Genomic DNA, 23,592 nt, shown 5'->3' on the forward strand with positions numbered 1-23,592 from the left:
ACAGTTGAGTATAATTACCTTTTCTTGCTTAGATTGTTGAAAATATATGCAAGGTAAAAATTTCTATTTCCTAGTAATTTTTTTCAAAAGAAAATTCCTACTATCACTTCTGAATTATATATATATGCATATATGTAATATTTTTAATGCCGATTTTTTCTCCTGTACAGTATCCCTGGATCCTATTTCAGTTTTTCCTTTGAAAGCCATTAAATTTAAATATGTATTAGCACAAACAATTTTAATTGTGGTTAGGGACACATAACAGTTGCAATATAAGAGAGTTGCTTTAAATAGTTAAGGTCTTGTTCAAATATTCTAAAGCCAACATATCCAGGGAATAATTTGCATAGAGCTATATATAATTACCTGATTATATTAACTGTGTTCCTTTTCTTCCCTGCAATTGCTGGAGCCAGAGAGATTAATAATTTTCTTTCTCATAAGATTACATAATGAAATGTGAAAGAAACCTTAAATTCCTTCTAGATATTTTACTAAAATTTGTGTCAAATAACTGAACCAAAAAATCTGATGAATGGCAACAAGTTCCCATTAGAATTCAATGTCCTTACCATTTCAAGGGCATCCTGCAGAGTGCTGGATAGGCTATCATTTAGATTTGTCAAATACAGCCCTCCATCTCCTAAAACTATAAATTAAAATGTAATTATTTAGAAAAAAGAAAAAACACAAATTTAGTAAATCATCTGACCATGATAAGCCATAGAATGTTACAGTCAAACTTATACTGCAATAAAATACTGGGATAGTAAAAAACAAGTAAATAACTAACTACTCAATCTCAGCAGTATTTTTCAAAGTACAGTTTACAACACAAGATTCCTGTTTCACCAACTAGCTGTCAGAACTGAAAGGGACTATAGAAAGCAACTGTAACTAAAAAATTGAGAAATAGGGATTTCTATATAATATTAATGAAATTAAAACTGATAAATGGGACTGGCAATCTGGCCTGATGGGTTAAACCACCACCTGCTATGCTGGCATCTCATATGGGTACCAGTTTGAGTGCCGGTTGTTCCACTTCCTATCTAGCTCCCTACTAATACGCCTGGGAAAGTGGAGAGAAGATGATTTGGGGCCCTGTTCACACATGGGAGACCCAGATGAAGGCAGTCCCTGCTTTGGGCCTGGCCTCACCCTGGCCACAGTGGTAATTTGGGGAGTGAACCAGTGCACATAAGCTTCTCTTTCTCTCTCTCTGCTCTACCTCTCTCTCTAACTCTGCCTTTCAAACAAAAATAAGATAAACCTTAAAAAATTTTTTTCCTAGGGCTGGCACTGTGGCACAGCAGGTTAATGTCCCAGACTGAAGCACCAGCATCCCATATGGGCACCGGTTCTAGTCCCAGTTGCTCCTCCTCCTATCCAGCTCTCTTCTGTGGCCTGGGAAAGCAGTGGAAGATGGCCCAAGCCTTGGGTCCCTGCACCCACGTGGGAAACCCAGAAGAAGCTCCTGGCTCCTGGCTTCGGATCGGTGCAGTTCCAGCCGTTGCGGCCAGTGGGGAATGAACCATCAGATGGAAGACCTCTCTCTCTCTCTCTCTGCCTCTCCTCTCTGTGTAACTCTTGACTTTCATATAAATAAATAAATCTTTTTTAAAATTTCCTTTAAAAAAAAAAATCAGGGCTAGCACCGTGGCTCACTTGATTAATCCTCCGCCTGTGGCGCCAGCATCCCATATGAGCGCCAGGTTCTAGTCCCGGTTGCTTCTCCTCCAGTCCAGCTCTCTGCTGTGGCCTGGGAAGGCAGTGGAGGATGGCCCAAGTGCTTGGGCCCCTGCATCCGCATGGGAGACCAGAAAGAAGCTCCTGGCTCCTGGCCTCGGATTGGTGTAGCTCTGGCAGTAGCGGCCATTTGAGGGGTGAACCAATGTAAGGAAGACCGTTTTATCTGTCTCTCTCACTGTCTAACTCTGTCAAAAACAAAACAAACAAACAAACAAAACAAAAAACAACAACAACAAAAAAAACACCTGGGACCGGCGCTTTGGTGCAGCGGGTTAATGCCATGGCCTGAAGCGCCGGCATCTCATATGGACGCCGGTTCAAGACCCGGCTGCTCCTCTTCCGATCCAGCTCTTTGCTATGGCCTGGGAAAGCGGTACAAGATGGCCCAAGTCCTTGGGCCTCTGCACCCATGTGGGAGACCTGGAAGAAGCTCCTGGCTCCTGGCTTCGGATCGGCACAGCTCCAACCATTGCAGCCATCTGGGGAGTGAACCAGTGGATGGAAGACCTATCTCTATCACTCTCTCTCTCTCTCTCTCTCTCTCTCTCCCCTTTCTCTGTGTAACTCTGACTTTCAAATAAATAAATAAATCTTTAAAAAAAAATGAATGGGCCAGCACTCTGACATAGCAGCAAAAGCAGCCACCTGTGGCGCCAGCATCCCATATGGGTGCTGGTTCAAGTCCTGCTCCACTTCCAATCCAGCTCTCTGCTATGGCCTGGGAAAGCAGTAGATGCCCCCAAGTCCTTGGGCCCCTGAACCCATGTGGGAGACCTGGAAGAATCTCCTGGCTCCTGGTTTTGGATTAGCCTAGCTCTGGTTGTTGCAGCCATCTGGGGAGTGGACCAGCGGATGGAAGACCTCTCTCCCTGTCTCTGCCTCTGCCTCTCTTTACCTCTCTGCCTTTCAAATAAATAAGTAAATAAATTTTTAAAAGAAAAAAACATCTAAAAGCCCTTGAAATATCATTTAAAAATAATACAACTCAGATATTTAAAAATATAGCATAGGGGCAGGAGTTAGGGCACAGTAGGTAAAGTCACTACTTGAGATGCCCATATCGACCCGCAGATGGAAGATCTGTGTGTGTGTGTGTGTGTGTGTGTGTTTTATTCTTTCTTTCAAGTGGATGAAAACAAACATTTGGGAAAAAAATAAGGTAGACATATATATTAATATTGAATGATGTCCACATTACGTAAAAAATTCAGGATTTGAGATAGTATGTATTACATACTATTTTTAAATATATAGATACATATGGATATAATTAGGTATGTATACATGCAGACAAAAAGGGGATGTCCTCAAACTATTAAAATTGATACTAATTCCAGAGGGTGGGATTATAAGGAAGATTTTATATTCTGAAATTAGAGCTCTTAAAAGGTAACTAACTTACACAGAGCCCTTGCACTTTCTACTATACCATGTTAAGTCTTGAAAATTAAATGAAAAACCTTTAAAACAAAAGTATTCCCTCCCAAGGAAGTTATAACCTAACCAGTGAAATCAATTAATACAAGTTAACTTACCACTGGTAGCCAATTTTTGTCCAACGTTAAATAAAATCTCTCCTTCAGAGATGGGCCTATCTAGAGTTTCTGTTTCGGTGACAGTGACACTCAAAGTGCTCTCCGGTGTTGATGAATCAGAAGTTGGCATCTGGGAGGAGGAAGGAGCTTTGGCACTGGCAGGAAACGGTGTGAGGGGCACTGCTTCTGGAGCCGCAGGCTGAGCTGGGAAATCCTCACTCTCAGGTTCTTCATCTTTAGCCACAGACATGACACTAGGCAAATGAAGACATATTATGAACATACTGGATTCCTGAAGGCCACTGATATAAAAGCAGAAATGTCTCCTTTAACAAAGTATCACCATAATCTATACTATTGTAATTAAGGAAATTTATTTTTCTAAAATTGCTTTTATGCTTCTTTTTAAAAGCCTTGTTTTTTTAATTTTTATTTATTTATTTATCTATCTATGTATTTATTTGATACAGAGTTATAGACACAGAAAGGGAGAGACAGAGAGAAAGGACCTCCATCCACTGGTTCACTCCCCAAATGGCCACAACCGCCAGAGCTAGGCTGATCCGAAGCCAGGAGCCAGAAGCTTCTTCCAGGTCTCCGGCTCGGGTACAGGGTCCCAAGCACTTGGGCCATCTTCTACTGCTTTCCCAGACCATAGCCAAGAGCTGTATCAGAAGAGGAGCAGCCATGACTTAAACGGCACCCATATGCAATGCCGGCACCACAGGCAGATGCTTAGCCCACTATGCAACAGTGCTAGCCCCTGCTTTTACCTGTTTTTATACTTTAATTGTAGTTATCCTGGAAGTTCTTTCAGTCACAAAATAAATCTATGTGCAAATATATAGTCAGATAAAAGTTAACTGATCACAGTAAATGATGATCCACATTGTGGAGAAGTTATTTTCTAATATTAACAATGTGAGAAACAGCTGTATTTTAGTCTATTTCAAATATTTTAAGAAAGAGATGTGGGGGGCAGCACTTGGCACAGTGGGTTACAGCCCTGACCTGAAGCACCAGCATCCCATATGGGGCTGCTCCACTTCTGCTCCAACACCCTGCTAACGCACCTGGGAAAGCAGCAGATGACCCAAGTCCTTGGGCCTCTGCACCCATGTGGGAGATCTGGAAGAAGCCCCTGGCTCCTAACTTAGGATCAGCTCAGTTCCGGCCACTGGGGCTATTTGGAGAATGAACCAGCTAATGGAAGACCTCTCTCTCTCTGTCTCTACCTCTCTCTGTAGATCTTTCAAATAAATAAAATAGATTTTTAAAAAAAGGAAAAAGAAAAGAAGAAAAGAAACCTGCTAAAACAAAAGGAAAAAAAGAAAGAAAAAGATGGAGACTGGCAGTGTGGCTCAGCAGGTTAAGCTGTCAGCTACGATGCTGGCATCCTATATGGGCACTGGTTTGAGTCCTGGCTACTGCAACTGATCCAGCTCCCTGCTTATGCACCTGGGAAAGCAGTGGAAGATGACCAAAGTACCTGAGCCCCTGCCACCCACATGGGAGAACCATATGAAGTTCCTGGCTCCTGGCTTTGGTCTGGACTAACCCTGGCCATTGCGGTCCACTTAGGGAGTGAACTAGCAGATGTTTCTCCCTCTCTCTGTAACTGCCTTTTAAATAAAATAAATTAAAAAAAAATAGAAAGAGATGAAGATACAGATATATTTGGTAATTTTAAGAACTTAATATTTATGAAAGTTCTTCCTTCTAAAATATAGTTTCTGATTTATAAAAGTTTTATCATTTGCATGTTTTCTTTCTTTTAAAAAAAGATATTTATTTATTTGAAAGGCAGAGTTACAGAGAGGCAGGTGCAGAGAGAGAGAGAGAGAGAGAGAGAGAGAGAGAGAAAGAGAGAGGTCTTCCATCTGCAGGCTCACTCCCCAAATGGCTGCAATGACCAGAGCTGGGCTGATCCAAAGCCAGAAGCCAGAAGCTTCTTCCAGGTCTCCCATGCAGGTGCAGGGACCCAAGGACTTGGGCCATATTCCACTGTTTTCCCAGGCCATAGCAGAGAGCTGGATCAGAAGAACAGCAGCTGGCATATGAACTGACACCATATGGGATGATGGCACCACAGACAGTGGCTTTACCCACTATGCCATAGTGCTGGCCCCTTGAATATTTTCAATGGGTTACATAAGTCAACCTTAAGTTGGAATGTAGAGCTACCAAAAGGAAACACAGTTGGCCCTCCATAGCCTTAGGTTCCACATCATACATTCAACCAATCCCAGATCAATAATAGTTTACCCATACAGAATGTGCACAGATTTTTCAGGTCAGCACTCCCTACACAACACAACTAGTTACATAGCATTTAGGTTGTGTTAGGTACTGTAAGTCATCTAGAGACGATTTAAATTCTGTGAGAAGACATGAGTGGACTGTCTGCAAATACTATGCCAATTTTCCTAAGGGTCTTGAGCATCTGTGGACTTCAGTACTCATGGTGAGGGGTGGGGGTGGAGCATCGTTCTAGAACCAATCACCCCCAGATACCAAGGGGAAAATCACATGTTCTCATTTACATAGCTCTTGGGTAAGAAAGCTCTTCTTGAAGAAAGTTAGGATTCTCTTCTTCCAAAGGCAGGTCTCCATCAGCCCATGGCTTAGGAAGCTCTGGGCTCGGTATCTTCAACTTCTCGATGGAAATCTCTGACAAACTTGGGGTAATAGCTGCTGCTGGAGGAGGCGTTGTAGCAGGAGTGACTGCTGGAGTATTAATAAGGGTGATGGCAGGCATATCATTTCCTAAAGATCTTTCTAAAAGAGAAAGAAAAAGATGAAAGTCAGCAAATAAGTCCATTGGAAGCCAAGATATCTTGCTTTTGACATCCCTTAATATATAGCATAACCATTAATAAATAATGATGATAATGGTGGTCATTAATGGTAAAATTCCCAAATTAATTTAGCAAAGTACAAAAAAATCTTGAAAAGACATCACTTTTAACACCATCATATTCTTAAAGTAGTCTGACAATCACTTTAAGCAGCATTCTGACCTCAGAATCAACCCTCAAGGCATCCTTGTCTGGCTGAAAAGCCCACAAGAGCATTTAGGCATAGAAAGCCAAGACACTGTGGCAAAAAATGTCCTACATGAAGTATTTCTGTGAGTCAGACCCCAGTGGGAAGAAGTGGTCATCAAAGAAGGATGTACTTTTCTATGAAGGGAGGAAGAGCACTTCCACTTTGCTTATGGCCTTGTCTAAATACTGACGGAGTTTGTGGATTCAGAAGGCTTCCTTAACCTAGGAAGCTCATGTCAAGAGCCTCAGGTGATCACTGACGTCATACATAAGAGCGTTAATTGTTAAATTAACAGGAGTCACTGTGCACTTACTTCCCATGCAGGAACTAAGTCCTTGATGAGTTGTATTTTGAGAGTTAACTATAAAACTTGTTCTCAAATGGTTTTGTGTTTAAGTGTGTGTGTGTGTGCAAACTTGAAATCTTTACTTACAGAGATGCTCTGTAGTGTATAAAGTTAATTGAAAATGAATCTTACTAGAGAATGGGACTGGGAATGGGAGAGAGAGGACAAGGAGGGGTGGGAGTATGGGTGGCAGGGTGGGTATGGTGGGAAGAATCACTACCTTCTAAAGTTGTATTTATGAAATTTGTATCTCTTAAATAAAAAGTTTCTTTGGGGAAAAAATAAAATACTCGGAGTGTCTTAATAGATTATACACTGTGAGAAGTGGCAATCATTTCCTTAATTTTCTTGCAAGAAAAAATGGTGTACTAAAACCTAGTAACAAGAATGTATTAATCTACAAGACATTTTATCAAACAAATCATAAAATTTTACTTAATAGTTGCTAAACCTGATTTAGAGAAAATAAGGTTTATACCTTTTTCAGCAAGGATTTCTTCCACAGGGAGAGCCACATCATGATCTGAATCACAGGGAGAAGCAACAGGGGTTTCTATCAACACATACTCCTTAGCAGGTGATGGTGAATGAGGAGGAGTAGGCTGAGGGGTAGCCACTGGGGTACACACTCTTGCCTAATATAAATTAATGAAACAAGATAAATCATTCTTAATCATTTGAAATAATATGAGCTCATTCATAGACTACACAGAATTAAAACAGATGGGAAGAAATGTAGCCATAGTACCGTGGCTCTTTAACAGTTGGCTGTTAGGCTAAAATTGACCTCAAGGAACCCTCTGGCTATGGAAATAAGTCTGCCTCTGATGTAGGCCCCAAAGAAACCTAAGGCATCCTTTTTTTTTAAACACACAGGAAGATTAAACAGATACAGGTGAAGATTAAACCCAACTATCAATTTGATGGTCATGCAACAGAAAGGAAGCATTTTAACTGCTTGACAAGATTTTAGATAGATAGATAGATACATACATACATACATACATGTGTTATTATATCTACACATACATGTATTTTTGTATAAAATCGGCCTTTTAGCACAAAAGAATAGAGCACGTAATGGAAGGATAAGAAAAATTAGGGGTTGGGTGGAGAGAGATGAATACAATGAGAAGATGGAAACGTCTAGAGAGGGAAAGAGGGAACATTTTAAATATTGGTTTGTTGGGGCCGGCGCTGTGGCACAGTGGGTTAAAGCCCAGGCCTGAAGCACTGGCATGCCAAATGGGCGCCGGTTCTAGTCACAGCTGCTCCTCTTCCAATCCAGCTCTCTGCGATGGCCTGGGAAAGCAGTAGAATATGGCCCAAGTCTTTGGGCCCCTGCACCTACATGGGGGACCCGGAAGAAGCTCCTGGCTCCTGGCTTCGGATCGGCACAGCTCCAGCCGTTGCAGCCATCTGGGTTGTGAACCATCGGATGGAAGACCTCTCTCTCTCTCTTTCTGCCTCTCCTCTCTCTGTGTAACTCTGACTTTCAAATAAATAAATAAATCTTAAAATAAATAAATAAATATTGGTTTGTTGAAGTAACAATTCATATGGTTCCAAATTCAAAAAGCACAAAACTATGAGAGCAAAAACTAAGTCTCCTCTCCTACCTATGTCTTTTCTACTTTAGTTCCCTTCCTCAGAGTTATCAAATAATCTTAACTAAGTCATTTCAGATGCATGAAGATTTATCTCTGGAATAAACTTCCAGAAGTGGAGCTGATTGGTTAAAGGGCTAATTGCAGTGTTAATTTGGACAGATTTTGCCTATTCCTTCTATAGGATTATAGTATTTTACATGACTGCTGGAAGGTACGCAGAGGCCCATTTCCCTAAGGTTTTGAAACAACAGCATTAATAAGCTGGTAGAGTAGTTCTGCCAACTTGATTGGCACAAATGGAATTGCAGTGAATTTTTTTCACATTAAGTATTGAGGATGACCATCTTTTTTACATGTATATGGACAGTTTGTCTTTCTCTTGTGTGAACTTGCTCATCATAACCTTTACCCATTTTTAAAAATATGCTTTTTCTCCTCTCATTCTAGAAAATCTTCATGTATTATGGTGATTAGCCTTTATTCTGTATAATGAGTAGTGATTCAATATTCAGTTTAAAACCATGAAGCGTGGTAGAGATTCTATAGAACTGCTGAGTAATTAGTGTATTTTAGCCTTCATTTTAAAATGAAGGAAATATACTGTGCTTTTTCTTCTTGACTGCATACACTTATGGTATAAAATCACTGTTTTCAAATATAATGCTGCCAGCTCATCATCACTGGATGATTCGAAATTCTCCTTGAGTTGGTAATGGACAATGATGATGAACTATTACTTATAAGTATTTATCAAGTTCCATATACCAGAATAACAAGCTCTTTTCATAAATCATCTCATTTAATTTTTCACGAAACTTTATGTGACGGCTAAAAAAAGGCAGTATTACAAATAGGTAGATTATTTCCAAATTAAACCACCATCAGAATTAGATTAATTCCCATGAAAATTCCAATATGATTTTTATGGAATTTAAAAACTAATTTTTAAAGATTTATTTATTTATTTGAAAGTCAGAGTTACACAGAGAGGGGAGAGGCAGAGAGACAGAGAGAGAGGACCTCCATCGCTAGTTCACTCCCCAACTGAACACAACACTTGGAGCTGCGCCAATCCGAAGCCAGGAGCCAGGAGCTTCTTCCAGGTCTCCTACACAGGTGCAGGGGCCCAAGGACTTGGGCCATCTTCTACTGCTTTCCCAGGCCACAGCAGAGAGCTAGATCAGAAGTGGAGCAGACGGGACACGAACCAGCACCCATATGGGATGCTGGCACTGCAGGCAGCAGCTTTACCCGCTATGCCACAGTGCCAGCCCCAAAACTAATTTTAAAATATGTAAGTTTGTGGCCAACATATTAAATATAACAAAAGGTCAAGGAAAGCCAAGACAATCTTGAAGATAAGGATTAATAAACTGGGGAGTGGAAAGAGCGAAAGGAGAGAGAAGTCTTGACCCCCTAGATATTCAGTAAAGAGATTTTGATAAAATGCTTGTTTTTTTTTTAAACTTTTAAGGATTCTCTATTATGCAGATAAAACTAACGTAAAAGATCTGGGATTTCAAATTAAGGTGTTACCAACTGTATTCATGATTTTAACAATACATAAATTGCTTATTCATACTATTTTGTTTTTCCTCATATTCAATTACCCTCATAAAAGTATATTCAGTATATGGGCAGAAATCAAGTCAATTTAACTGTCATAGAGAAAACAATCCCCACCACATCTGTACTGCACATGTTACCAATGCACTAACAAAATAAGATTCAAAACCATCTACTAGGCCCACTGTTGTGGTGGGTTTGAGCCACTGCTTGTAACGCCAGCACTCCAAATTGGAGTGCCAGTTGGAGTCCCAGCTACTCTGCTTCCAATGCAGCTTCCAGTGAATGTGCCTGGGAAGGCAGCAGAGCACGGTCCCAGCTGTTGTGCTCCAGCCACCCATGTGGGAGACCAGGATGGAGTTCCTGGCTCCTGGTTTGGCCTGGCCCAGACCTAGCTGTTATAGAAATTTGGGGAGTGAACTAGTACACAGAAGATCTGTGTGTGCACGTGTGCATGTGTGTGTCTCCCTGTCACTCTGCCTTTCAAATAAATAAATAGATCTTTGAAACACACACACAAAAACTACGTACTAAATCATTGGCACTCTAATCACACTCCCAATCTCTACAAAAGTCAAAAACATATATAATTTTAGATACCATATGGATCAGTTAAAACATTTCCCTGTACAAAATGATCTCTTTGTGATATATACGCAGCATCAGAAGTGTCTGTGGAGTTTTAAACATCTGATAATGTGGAGTAAATTTTTGATCTGTATAATCGATGCTGCTGTAATAGGTTAGAAAATCCAACAACAGTAAGGCTAATTAAACTAACAATAATAAAGTATCTGAAACATATTTTTAAAAGATTAAAAAAATCAGTTTATATGGTAACCCAAAGTAACATGTGCTCCTTGGATATATTTTAAATTAAAAATAAGCTGGGGCCAGCGCTGTGGCACAGTGGGTTAAAGCCCTGGCCTGAAGTGCTGGCATCCTATATGGGTGCGAGTTCTAATCCCAGCTGCTCCTCTTCTGACCCAGCTCTCTGCTGTGGACTGGAGTAGCAGTAGAAAATGGCCCAAGTCCTTGGTTGGGCCCCTGCGCCCATGTGGGAGACCCGGAAGAAGCTCCTGGCTCCTGGCTTCAGATCGGCACAGCTCTAGCCATTGCAGCCCTCTGGGGAATGAATGAACCAACGGATAGATCTCTCTCTCTGTCTCTACCTCTCTCTGTAACTCTTTCAAATAAATAAAATAAATATTTTTAAAAAATAAAATAAAATAAAAAGCTACAAAGGACATTTTTGTAATAATCAGGGAATTTGAATATGGTCTCATATCCTACATTATTAACATATCAATGTTAAATTCAGTATGACAACGGTGTTTTGGTTTACAGATAACATCTTGTTCTTAGGAGAGACTGCTGATGCTTTCAAAGTAAAGTGTTACGATGTCTGCAACTTTCAACCAGTTTATTATATATAGCAGATATAAAGATTGGAAAAAGGTGTCAAAATTCTATCAATTGCTAAATAAACGCACAGGGTATGAAGGTGTTCATGCTTTCAACCTTTATACAGATTTTTTAAAAGTTTAAATAAAATGCTTAGGAAAATGCTTTAATTCACAGCAACAAGGAATAAAATTCTACCACACAGCATGATGTCATATTATGTTTTTTATAGCTTTTCCATTTTGCTATTAATAATATATCAAAATTCCCCAGAATTCTAGGTGGAAGGAGAGACATCCCTACCGGCAAGTCTGTTTCATTGGTTAAAACATCACCAGGAACGACCGAAGCAGTGGGATGTGGGTTCTTTGCTTCTCTGTCACCCAGCATGACAGCAATGGTCTCAGCAAGCGCTTCATTCACAAAATGGCTAACCACATCTGAGTTCACAGGAACCCCAGCGTCAACAAAAAGCCGGAGGACACCACTGCTTGTTCTTTCCACTAAAACATGAAAGAATTCCAGAGTAAGTGAGCAAGAAACATGCTTGCAAGCCAAACCTTAATTCTTAAAATGTTTGAAATTCAATATGTGTTTATGTGGGGGTGACAAGAGACTAAAAATGAAAATACAAACATATCAACTTATACAACAAACTAAGATAATAACACAAATAATGGAAATTCTCTTGAAACAAACAAAAATATACCCAATAATGGATTTATATACAGAATAAAGAATGTTTTAACTCAATGAGGCCACAAACCTCAACTTGAAAAAGGGCAAAAAGATTTGAAAAGATATTTCACCAAAATAGTATAAAGCTAGTAAACAAGCAATGAAAAGCTTTACAATATAATTAGTCATCATTGGTAATTACATTACTCAATCATTAGTAGAAAATGAAATGCAAATAAGAATAACAATGAGAGATCTCCACATATGTATAGATGGCTAGAATAAAAACATTGACAACACTAAGTATTGGTGAAGATGTGGGGCAAATGGAACTCTCATTCATTAGCTGGAATGAAAAATAGTATATCTACTTTGCAAAATACTTAGCAGTTTCTCACAAAGTTAAGCATTTACTTCTCATATGATCAACAGAGATGAAAAGATGTGTCAGGGGCCGGCGCTGTGGCGCAGCGGGTTAACGCCCTGGCTTGAAGCTCCGGCATCCCATATGGGCGCCAATTCAAGACCCAGCTGCTCCTCTTCCAATCCAGTTCTCTGCTATGGCCTGGGAAAGCAGTAGAGGAAGTCCCAGGTCCTTGGGCTCCTGCATCCACACAGGAGACCCAGAAGAAGCTCCTGGCTCCTGGCTTCGGACCGGTGCAGTTCTGGCCTTTGTGGCCATCTGGGGAGTGAACCATCAGATGAAAGACACCTCTCTCTCTCTCTCTCTGCCTCTCCTCTCTCTGTGTAACTCTGACTTTCAAATATATAAATAAATCTTTAAAAAAATGTGTCTATGCAAAGATTGTTGCAAATGTTGATAGATTTATTCATAATAGCCAAAACAAAATGACAAATTATCCATCAACTGATAAATGTACTAACAAATTATAGTATTTCCATATAGTCTAATATCACTACATGCAACAGCCTGATTGTCAAAGCTTTATGCTAAACAAAAAGAAACCAGCCAACAAAAGACTAAATATTACATGATTATATATGTATGAAATCCTAAAAAATTAAAAAAAAAATACAGTGATAGAAAGCAGCCAGAAGCAGGCCAGTGTTCGTTAGGGGCCAGTGAGCACTTATAGGGATTAGGACTTATCTACAAAGTGGAAAAAGGGAACCTCTGGGAATGATGGAAATGTTCTTCTGTTTCTTTTAAGATTTATTCATTTATTGTAAAACAGTTACACAGAGAGAAGGAGAGGCAGAGAGAGAGAGAGAGAGAGAGAGAGAGAGAGAGAGAGATCTTCCATTTGCTAGTTCACTCCCTAAATGGTTAGCAACAGCAAGGGCTGAGTCAGGCCACAGCAAGGAGCCTGGGACTCCATCTGGGTCTCCCATGTGGGTGGCCTGGGCTATCTTCTACTGCTTTCCCAGGTACATTACTAGGGAGCTGGATCAAAAGTGGAGTAGCCAGGATTTGAACTGGTGCTCATAAGAAATGCCAGAGTTGCAGATGGTGGTTTAAATTGCAGTCTACAATGCCTGCCCCAGAAACATTTTTCTGTCTCACAATTGGGTGGCTACTGTACAGCTGTGTGTATTTATCAAACTTTATTGAACTGTACACTTAAAACTGGCGAATTTTATGGAAAGTATATTGTATCTTTTTTTAAAGGTTTATTTTATTTATTTGAAAGACAGTTACAGAGAGAGGCAGAGACAGAGAGGTTTCCCATTCGATGGTTCACTCCCCAGATGGCTGCAATGGCTGGAGCTGTGCTGATCCGAAGCCAGAAGCCAGAAGTCAGGAGCCAGGAGCCTCCTCCAGGTATCCCACATAGGTGCAGGGGCCCAAGGACCCAGGCCATCTTCTACTGCTATCCCAGGCCACAACAGAGAGCTGGATCGGAAGAGGAGCAGCTGGGACTAGAACCGGCGCCCATAAGGGATGCTGGCGCCTCAGGCCAGGGCTTTAACCCTCTGCGCCACCCTGCCGGCCCCAATACATTGTATCTTTAAAAATCTGATGAAAAGTAGAGGGGGAGGAAAAGGATAAGGAGGAAGGGGGAAAGAAGAATCAAAAGGACATGGGCTCTGTAAAGAAAGTTCATTTAACCATTTAATGAATACTTTAACTCTTTGAAATTTTTATTTGTTTGAGAGGTGAGGATTGGGGAGAGCAGAAGGAAAGGCAGAGAGACAGAGTTCCTATCATTGGTTCACTCCCTCAAATGCCTGCAACAGGCTGGAGCCTGACCCCAGAAGCCAGAAGCCAGGAACTCAATTAAGATCTTCACATGAGTGGCAGGAATCCAACTACTTGTGTTATCCCCACTGCCTCCCAGGTTCTGCATTAACAGGAAGCTGGAGTCAGGAGCCAGAGCTAAGAATCTAACCTAGACTGAGAAGGGTTAGGCACTGAAGGAGAAATATCTTTAATATTCAATGAGTCAGATATGTAAACCTTATTCCTGAATGAGTCAGATATGTAATCTGATACTCATGATAACAGTGGAAAGTGTTGGGGTGGAAGGGGTGGAGAGAGGCTGCATAAACTGAAAACTGCAATATGAAATCAGGGAGCAAGGGAGAAGTAACTTCACTACAGAGAAGCACTGGGATGCAAGCCTTAAAGTAAGAGCTTATCTCTGTCAGCCAAAGACTGACTTACTCCTGGAATATAGAAATGCATATCGAACCAAAAGTTTTGTTTTTCTTTTTTGAAAGATTTATTTATTTAATTTGTAAGTCAGAGTTACACAGAGAGAGGAGAGGCAGAGAGAGAGAGAGAGAGAGCAAGGTCTTCTATCCGATGGTTCACTCCCTGATGGTTCACTACCCAACTGGCCACAATGGCCGGAACTGCACCAATCCGGAGCCAGGAGCTTTTTCTGGGTCTCCCATGCGGGTGCAGGGGCCCAAGGACTTGGGTCATCTTCTACTGCTTTCCAAGGCCATAGCAGAGCTGGATTGGAAGTGGAGCAGCCAGGACTAGAACCGGCGCCCATATGGGATGCCAGTGCTTCAGGCCAGGGCATTAACCCGCTGCGCCACAGCGAGGGCCCCAGGTTTTGTTTTTCAATAGCAAAGAAACAAAAAATTCCATTTCACTTACCAGCATCAGAGGACAAAGGCTCACTTGCCTCACTGACCGAGACACTGACATCAGGTCTGGCCTGCTGTCGGACTGGAAGGAGCCCAGAGATGATTCTTGACATTATTTCTTGTTCTACCCTGGGGGAGGAAGGAACAAAAGTTAAGAATTCCTAAATTTGATTGAAATGTATAAAATGTTAGACATATTGCTGCTTATAAAAAAAACCACCTTTACTGATAGGCACAAACATTTACACTTGAAAGCAGTCATTCTGCAAGTGAAATCTAGAAAGAAGAAAAGAATAAAATGTGTCTCCAGGCAAGTAAACCCCCTGAAACAGAACTTCTTTGTGGGAAACAGCTCACAAAATCAAATAAAAATCTTTCAGCAATCTGAAATGTAATGAAATGTTTCACAAAACCCCTCAGTCAGAGTAAGAGTTGGCCATACTGTGTACCCACTTAGATCCCCACTCTGAGATCACACAGATGAAACCAAGTAACATCGAAGCTGGGAAAGAAGTCCAGCTGCACTCTCTCCAAGGAAATAAATATACAGGCTGATACAGGTTTGCTTTCCTCTTAAACACTTATTTTCAGGGCCAGTGCTCTGGTGTAGTGGGTGAGGCCGCCTCCTGCAGTGTCGGCATCCCATATGGGCACCAGTTCGAGAGCTGGCTGCTCCACTTCTGACCCAGCTCTCTGCTATGGCCTGGGAAAACAGTAGAAGATGGCCTGGGTCCTTGGGCCCCTGCACCCACGTGGTAGACCCAGAGAAAGCTCCTAGCTCTTGGCTTCGGAATGGCCAAGCTCAGGCTGGTGCAGCCATTTAGGGAGTGAACCTGTGAATGGAAGAACTCTTTGTCTCTCTGTCTGTAACTCTGCCTCTCAAATAAATAAATAAAATCTTTAAAAAATTATTATATGTAAATAATCTATGTTCACTGTAGAAAGCTCAGGACATATATAATAGACTAGTTTTCCAAAGATCTTATTGATTGATTGATTGATTGAGAGGTAGAGTTACAGACAGTGAGAGGGAGAGACAGAGAGAAAGGTCTTCCTTCTGTTGGTTCACTCTCCAGATGGCCGAAATGGCAGGAGTTGTGCCGACCAGAAGCCAGGAGCCAGGGGATTCCTCCTGGTCTCCCATGCGGGTGCAATGGCCCAAGCACTTGGGCCATCTTCTTTTGCTTTCCCAGGCCATAGCAGAGATCTGGATTGGAAGAGGAGCAGCTGAGACTAGAACCGGTGCCCATATGGGATGCCGGCGCTGCAGGCACAGGATTACCCTAGTGCACCATGGTGCCAGCCCCTAATAGACTAGTTTTTAAGGCTCATTTATGATCATAAATTCAGGGATAAACAGTTTAGGAATTTGATGGGTTTTTCTCACTTTTGTTCTACAAACTTTTTTCAGTGAGGTACTGGACAGTGGGGCTTGACTGTTAGCAACCTGCTTCATTTTTACACTAGTACATTTTTAATATACTTCAGTATCATCAAATATTCTTCTAAACCTAATTTTAACAACTATATTGGCCGGCGCCACGGCTCACTAGGCTAATCCTCCGCCTTGCGGCGCCGGCACACTGGGTTCTAGTCCCAGTTGGGGCGCCAGATTCTGTCCTGGTTGCCCCTCTTCTAGGCCAGCTCTCCTCTGTGGCCAGGGAGTGCAGTGAAGGATGGCCCAAGTCCTTGGGCCCTGCACCCCATGGGAGACCAGGAGAAGTACCTGGCTCCTACCATCGGATCAGCATGGTGCGCCGGCCACAGCGCACCAGCCATGGCGGCCATTGGAGGGTGAAGCAACGGTAAAGGAAGACCTTTCTCTCTGTCTCTCTCTCTCACTGTCCACTCTGCCTGTCAAAAAAAAAAACAAACTATATTTACTTGTTTAGTTTACTCCATAACTGCATTAAGGCTTCTCAAAGTAAAAACAGGGATGAGTTCATTTCATATCATATGTAATATGTAAGATTGTTATAATAAGCAATAAATTATATATAACACAATGTTATATTCATATTGATATCCATAGTTATATATGTTGATAAATTATACATGTAACATATGTATGATATATATAAATCCATAAAGTAACATATATATGTTAAGTTACATATGTAATAGAAGTTATATGTTACGAAATTATATCCATAAAGTTCACAGACTTTTTGAAGTACCTACATATAATACCTACCACTACAAAAAAAGTATTATTTTCTAAGTTTGTTACATAGTTATAACAATTATATTTTATAACTTGTTACTTATTGTATTATGTAATAATATAAAAGAAACAGAAAATGGTACCTTTTTCAAAGTGGCAGGTATTAAATGCAGATACCTCAAAAATTCTGTAGAATCATGGAATTTAAGAGACAAGTTTATTCTAATACAAAATATTTTGAAGTTCATGCATAATACTTAATAGTACACATTTCCCATGAACTTTTTGATCTCTCCAATGCATGGATTTCAAAAATACTTTGCACCAAAAGAAACTTCTAATCTTTCTTCCCATAAACTTTTTGAAGTACCTTGCATTTGATACTATAATTCAATTCATACCAAGACCATTGTAAACTCACCACTGAATTAAGCTATTTTCCAATGCTTCCTTTCTCTCAATTACTTTATCCAAAATATCAGTAGTAGGCTGAAAAGTGGAAGCAACTGGTGGAAATGGAGGGCCATTATATTTTGTAGAAACAACTTTAACACTTCTGTTAAACTCGAGAACTGGTTCAGAGTATTCTGGAACTTCATCACAGTGTTCCTCTTCCTAGTAACAGTAAAAGCAAAGTTACTACATAGTCAACATCTACGCAATACAACTGTAGTCAGGAATGTGAGTTTGCTGAATTAACCAACAGGTTTAAATTAATCAGCAGCATTTCTAGTCAGGTAGTATTACATTGTAAATACTCAATACTCATAAATATCACACTGAAGACAAACTAATTACACAATTATTTTGTCTTTTTAAAATCCAATATTATTTTCTTTTTCTTTCTTTCTTTTTTTTTTTTTTTTTTTTTTTTGACAGGCAGAGTTAGACAGTGAGAGAGAGAGACAGAGAGAAAGGTCTTCCTTTTTCCATTGGTTCACCCCCCAAGTGGCCACCACGGCTGGCGTGTTGTGGCTGGTGCACTGTGCTGATCCGAAGCCAGGAGCCAGGTGCTTCTCCTGGTCTCCCATGGGGTGCAGGGCCCAAGCACTTGGGCCATCCTCCACTGCCCTCCCGGGCCACAGAAGAGAGCTGGCCTGGAAGAGGAGCAACCGGGACAGAATCCGGTGTGCCAACTGGGACTAGAACCTGGGGTGCCAGTGCCACAGGCGGAGGATTAGCCTAGTGAGCTGCAGCGCCGGCCAAAATCCAATATTATTTTATAGAATCATAAAACAAACTAGAAAACTTGGTTATTCCTGCATAAACCATTATTAACATTTCCCTCTAGAAATTTATGAACTTATTACCATTAAAAAATTGATTGCTTCCAAATATTGTTCTTACAGGACCTATAATTTACATTAAAAATGCAGTTATTTGTATCATAACATCACAATCAAAAATTATTTATGGAATTCAAAAACTTTTTACTACAAAAAATGGTATAACATTTAACAGTAAAAGAAAGTAGCACCCATGTACTGTATCTGTTACACATGAATCCCATTTACCTGCTCCCTAGTTTTAACAAGCATCAACCCTGTGTCATCCAGACGGCTCAGCCCTCAAGTCCACTTTCCCTTTTACATATCATTGTGAAGCAAATCATAAACACACCATATAATACGTATCTCAAAAAAGTTCAATATCTCAAACATTATAATTCAATAATATTTTCCTATCACAAAAATGAAGGCCATAGCTAAAAGTGGCAGATAAGGTAGGAACACTTGTCTTTGAACTCTACACCCTCTCCTTCTTACATAACTTTCACTTGTGTGATGAATAAATAGTTTTACCAAATATTTTTACTAGGCATTAAAAATATAAGGATAAATAAGGTTCCTGACTTCGAAACATTCAAGTGGCACCCACATAAGAAGACATACCTGTGAGCATTAACATATTGCATAACTTCTTCATATGCTAAAATAGGATTTCATTTTGTGATTAATCAAAATGATCTCAGCTTTGAAAGTCAAAGAAATATAGATAAATGTCTTCTCTAGTCTACTGACATTATTAGTATTCAAGTAGTTTTATGTTCTATGATCTTTTCTCTCAGCCTTCATATTTTACTTCCTCTTTTTTTCCCCACTAGTTTACTATTTCTATCAATCCTATAACTCTTTCTCCCACATGGAACCGTCCCTTGAATTTTAGCCCATTTACAATTTTTCCTCAATGTAAAGGGTAATCTTGTCACTAATCCAGAAACCAAAAGAGACAAATGTAATAAGTTAGAGTTAAGACAGACTGGAAGGAGGGAAGCCAAAGAAAATGGAAAGAAAGAAAGTAGGAACTAGGAGCCAGGAGAGATATGATCTAGGTGAGAAACAGCAGATAGTCATTAAGCTTCATGAAAACAGGGAATAGAAATGAAGACAGTACTGTCCTACAGAATAACAAGTTTACATTTTAAAAAAAGCATATTTAACTCAAAAGTTAAATCAAATTTCTGAAAACACTGTAACATAATAGTCATATTAATAGTCAAATGATACTTGATCATTTGGAAAAATACTGGCATAAAAATAATTTGTTATGATTTCTAAGTTTGTTACCTGTATTACATCAATTACTTCATCAAAGTTAGTTCCTGGAAACTTCAGCTCATCTTCATCTACCTTAATTAATTCTGGAGTCTAAAAAAGAATTTTCAAAAACTTTTTTATATTATATAAAAAACATATTATATATGTTTTTAAATATATATAATTTATCATAATTCAACTAAGCTACATGGACCCATTTTAAATATCCTGCTAAGAACTGATTTCATTAGTGAATGAAATTCAAGCTAGTCACTGTCACTAGGTCATCTTTCCAATAGCTATATGAAATTAAATATTTAGGACTGACAACAATTAACTGTATATTTCAGAATATCTAGTAGAGGGGCCAGCGTAGTGGTGCAGCAAGTTAAACTGCTTCCTGAGATGCTGTCATCCCATATGGGCTCTGGTTCAAGTTCCACCTATTATACTTCTGATTTAGCTTCCTGCTAATGCGCCTGGGAAAGCAGATGAAGACGGTCCAAGGACTTGGGTGCCTACACCCTCGCAGGAGACCCAGATGAAGCTCCTGGCTTCAGCCTGGTCCAACCCTTGCCACTGCAGCCAATTGGGGAATAAACCAGCAGATAAAAGATCTCTTTCTGTCTCTTCTCTGTCTGTAACTCTGCCTTTCAAATTAATAAATAATCTGAAAAAAATATAAAAAACAGTGCTCGCTTTGGTAGCACATATAATAAAATTGGAACGATACAGAGAAGGATTAGCATGGCCCCTGTGCAAGGATGACACGCAAATTCGTGAAGCGTTCCATATTTTTGGAAATTTATATTTATTAAATAAAAGGACACAAAGAAATGATAAATGTTTGTTTGAGGTGATGGAAACATTCATAACCTTGATATGATCATTACACATTCCAGCATGTATTGAAACATCACACTGTATACCATAAATACATAGAATTATTATGTATCAAATAAAAATTTTTAAACTTTAATTAAATGAGTTTGTCTGCCAAGGACTCCATCAACAATACAACTTAAACCAACTAATCAACAGGCTGACATGATTATGATTACTCTCTTAGACTTAGACCCCCACCATCCACATGGGAGACCCAGATAGATAGAGTTCCAGGCTCCTGGCTTTGGCCTGGCCCAGTCCTGACCCAGCCCTGGCCATTGTGGCCATTTGAAGAGTGAGCCAGTGGATGTAAGATCTCTATCTCTCCCTCTCTCTGTAACTCAGCCTTTCAAATAAGTAAAAAAAAATAACATGATTATGATAAAAGGCTATACGTGGAACAACATGAGTTGAAATGACAAACAGGACTCAAAATGACACTTATGATAAAATTCTGAAATATACCCGCATCCAGGCTTGCAGAGGAGATGCTTCTTTGGGACTAGGCAGAGGTGGACTGACCTCAGCACTGCCACTGGAGATGCTGTCAATATCTACATTGGGTAAAACCTAAAACAGAAAACACCCAGCCTTCTGTTGTCATTTGACTCAAATCTTTAGACAGAAAGATAAGAAAACACATCCTTTAAGATTTTATTGTGGAGTTGATGGGATAACTAAATTATGGAAGCATATTATACAAACTATAAGGGAAACACATAAACCCTATCATCTCAAAACAATTCATCTTCACTACTCCCTTTGTAATTTTACTATCTATTCACATGTAGGTAAAAATTTAAGATAGTTTTCCTTTCCAATTTTTCATTGTTATTAGGTCATAAATACCTAATTATGTTTCTGTATAGGCTATTTTTAACAACTACATAATATTTCAACAAATATAAAGGTCTTAATTAATTATGTACTTGGTAAACTTTTGGCATATTTCCAGTTTTTCTCTTATATGTATCTTTCACCACAAACACAAAAAACACTTTTTTGTTTTTTTGACAGGCAGAGTGGATAGTGAGAGAGAGAGAGACAGACAGAAAGGTCTTCCTTTTGCCATTGGTTCACCCTCCAATGGCCGCCGCGGCCGGCGCGCTGCAGCCGGCGCATCGCGCTGATCCGAAGGCAGGAGCCAGGGTACTTCTCCTGGTCTCCCATGCGAGTGCAGGGCCCAAGTACTTGGGCCATCCTCCACTGCACTCCCTGGCCACAGCAGAGAGCTGGCCTGGAAGAGGGGCAACCGGGACAGAATCCAGCGCCCCAACCGGGACTAGAATCCGGTGTGCCGGTGCCACAAGGCGGAGGATTAGCTTAGTGAGCCGCGGCGCCGGCCAAAAACACCTTTATATACAGAGTTTCCTTCTCAAATTTTGAATGACTTCATTATGCTACATAGACAGACAGGTATTAGATTCATTTCTTGGGCCACAGGGCATGAAATTTACGATCCTTGTTAATAACTGTTGAAATACAATCCAGAGGCCAGCGCTGCAGCATAGCAGGTAAAGCCACAGCCTGCAGTACCACCATCCCATATGGGTGCCAGTTCGAGTCCCAGCTGCTCCACTTCCGATCCAGCTCTCTGCTGTGGCCTGGGAAAGCAGTAGAAGATGGCCCAAGTGCTGGGGCCCCTGCACCCACGTGGAATAACCAGAAGAAGCTCCTAGCTCCTGGCTTTGGATCGGCTCAGCTCCAGCTGTTGCGGCCAAATGGGGAGTGAACCAGCAGATGGAAAACCTCTCTTTCTGCCTCTCCTCTCTCTGTATAACTCTGACTTTCAAATAAATAAATTAATTAAAAAAAATACAATCCACACAATTTTTGTTTAAATATCAAAAACAATTAATTCTAAGTTTTACCCAATTCTCACTAAAATTAGATAATATGACTGCTTCAGCAGTTTGTAAGTGGAGATATAGTATTACTTTAATTTGCATTATTTAGCTACTAGCAAAACTTAAATTATTCAATTTGCTTGCTGATAAATTCTATTTCTTCTTTTGTAGAATTTTATTCCTGTCCTTTGAAGACTTTTAGATTTGGGCCTATATGTTTTCTTTTTAATATATAAAGGGTTTTTTTTTTTTTTTTTAAAGATTTATTTATTTATTTGAAAGTCAGAGTTAGAGAGAGGAGAGGCAGAGAGAGAGGTCTTCCATCTGATGGTTCACTCCTCAATTGGCCGCAACAGCCGGAGCTGCGCCAATCCAAACCCAGGAGCCAGGAGCTTCTTCCGCGTCTCCCTCATGGGTGCGGGGCCCAAGGACTTGGGCCATCTTCCACTGTTTTCCCAGGCCACAGCAGAGAGCTGGATTGGAAGTGGAGCAGCTGGATCTTGAACCGGCACCCATACGGGATGCCGGTGCTTCAGGCCAGCCCCTATATAAAGGTTTCATATTTAAAAATTAATTTTTGGCCTAGAGCTTAAGTCATTGGTTAAGAGTCCTCATCCCAAGTGCCTGGGTTCAATACACAATTCTGGCTCCTGAATCCAGTCTCCTGCTAAGGCAGACCAGGCCGGCAGTTAGTGATGGTTTCAGTGGTTGGGATCCTACCACTCACAAGAGAACTGGCCTGAGTTTCCAGCTCCTGGTTTTGACCTGACCTGGCACTGGCCTTTACAGGCAACTGGAGAATAAACCACTGGATGGAAGCTTTCTCTCTCTACTTCTCAAATAAATAAATGAAATGAAATAAAAATCCTTTACTAGCATCTTCGTTTCATATATCCTCACTTTATGTTGTTTTCCCCTTTTTTAAGTTAATTCATTTATTTAAAGGAAGAATTTAAGAGAGAAAAGGGGGAGAGAAAGAGATCTTCCATCTGCTGGTTCTCTCCCCAAATGACCACAAAGGCTGGGGCTGGGCCAGGCCAAAGCCAAGAGCCTGGAACTCCATTTGGGGCCCCAAGTAGGTGGTAGCGGCCCAAGCCATGGGCCATCTTCTGCTTTTCTAGGCACATTAGCAGGGAGATGGATCAGAAGTGGAGCAG

At 40.4% G+C, this 23,592-nt stretch overlaps 1 protein-coding gene and 1 non-coding gene across 13 annotated transcripts in view; one reads left to right on the forward strand and one right to left on the reverse strand.

Moving 5' to 3' along the window:
* KIAA0586 (KIAA0586 ortholog) overlaps nt 1–23,592 on the reverse strand; it is a 117,815-nt gene that overhangs the window by 51,345 nt on the left and 42,878 nt on the right. For 10 of the 12 annotated variants that reach the window (XR_011380689.1, XR_007910261.2, XM_008269722.4 and 7 more), the window contains 9 exons: nt 21,054–21,158; nt 19,734–19,814; nt 17,588–17,781; nt 15,013–15,131; nt 11,568–11,767; nt 7,163–7,319; nt 5,834–6,068; nt 3,291–3,544; nt 576–652 (listed from right to left, as the gene is read on the reverse strand). Coding sequence is in view for 10 of the 12 variants with exons in the window: in XM_008269722.4 (XP_008267944.2) it covers nt 576–652; nt 3,291–3,544; nt 5,834–6,068; nt 7,163–7,319; nt 11,568–11,767; nt 15,013–15,131; nt 17,588–17,781; nt 19,734–19,814; nt 21,054–21,158 (1,422 nt within the window). In the remaining 2 variants the exon portion in view is untranslated. The remainder of the gene's footprint in view (nt 1–575; nt 653–3,290; nt 3,545–5,833; nt 6,069–7,162; nt 7,320–11,567; nt 11,768–15,012; nt 15,132–17,587; nt 17,782–19,733; nt 19,815–21,053; nt 21,159–23,592) is intronic. The other 2 variants (XM_008269716.4, XM_051822212.2) reach the window with 2 other exon arrangements.
* LOC127483870 (U6 spliceosomal RNA) lies at nt 20,395–20,502 on the forward strand. The gene has a single exon (XR_007910664.2). It is a non-coding gene; the product is annotated as a U6 spliceosomal RNA (small nuclear RNA).

Source organism: Oryctolagus cuniculus, chromosome 12 (assembly GCF_964237555.1).
Source record: "Oryctolagus cuniculus chromosome 12, mOryCun1.1, whole genome shotgun sequence".
NCBI lineage: Eukaryota > Metazoa > Chordata > Mammalia > Lagomorpha > Leporidae > Oryctolagus > Oryctolagus cuniculus.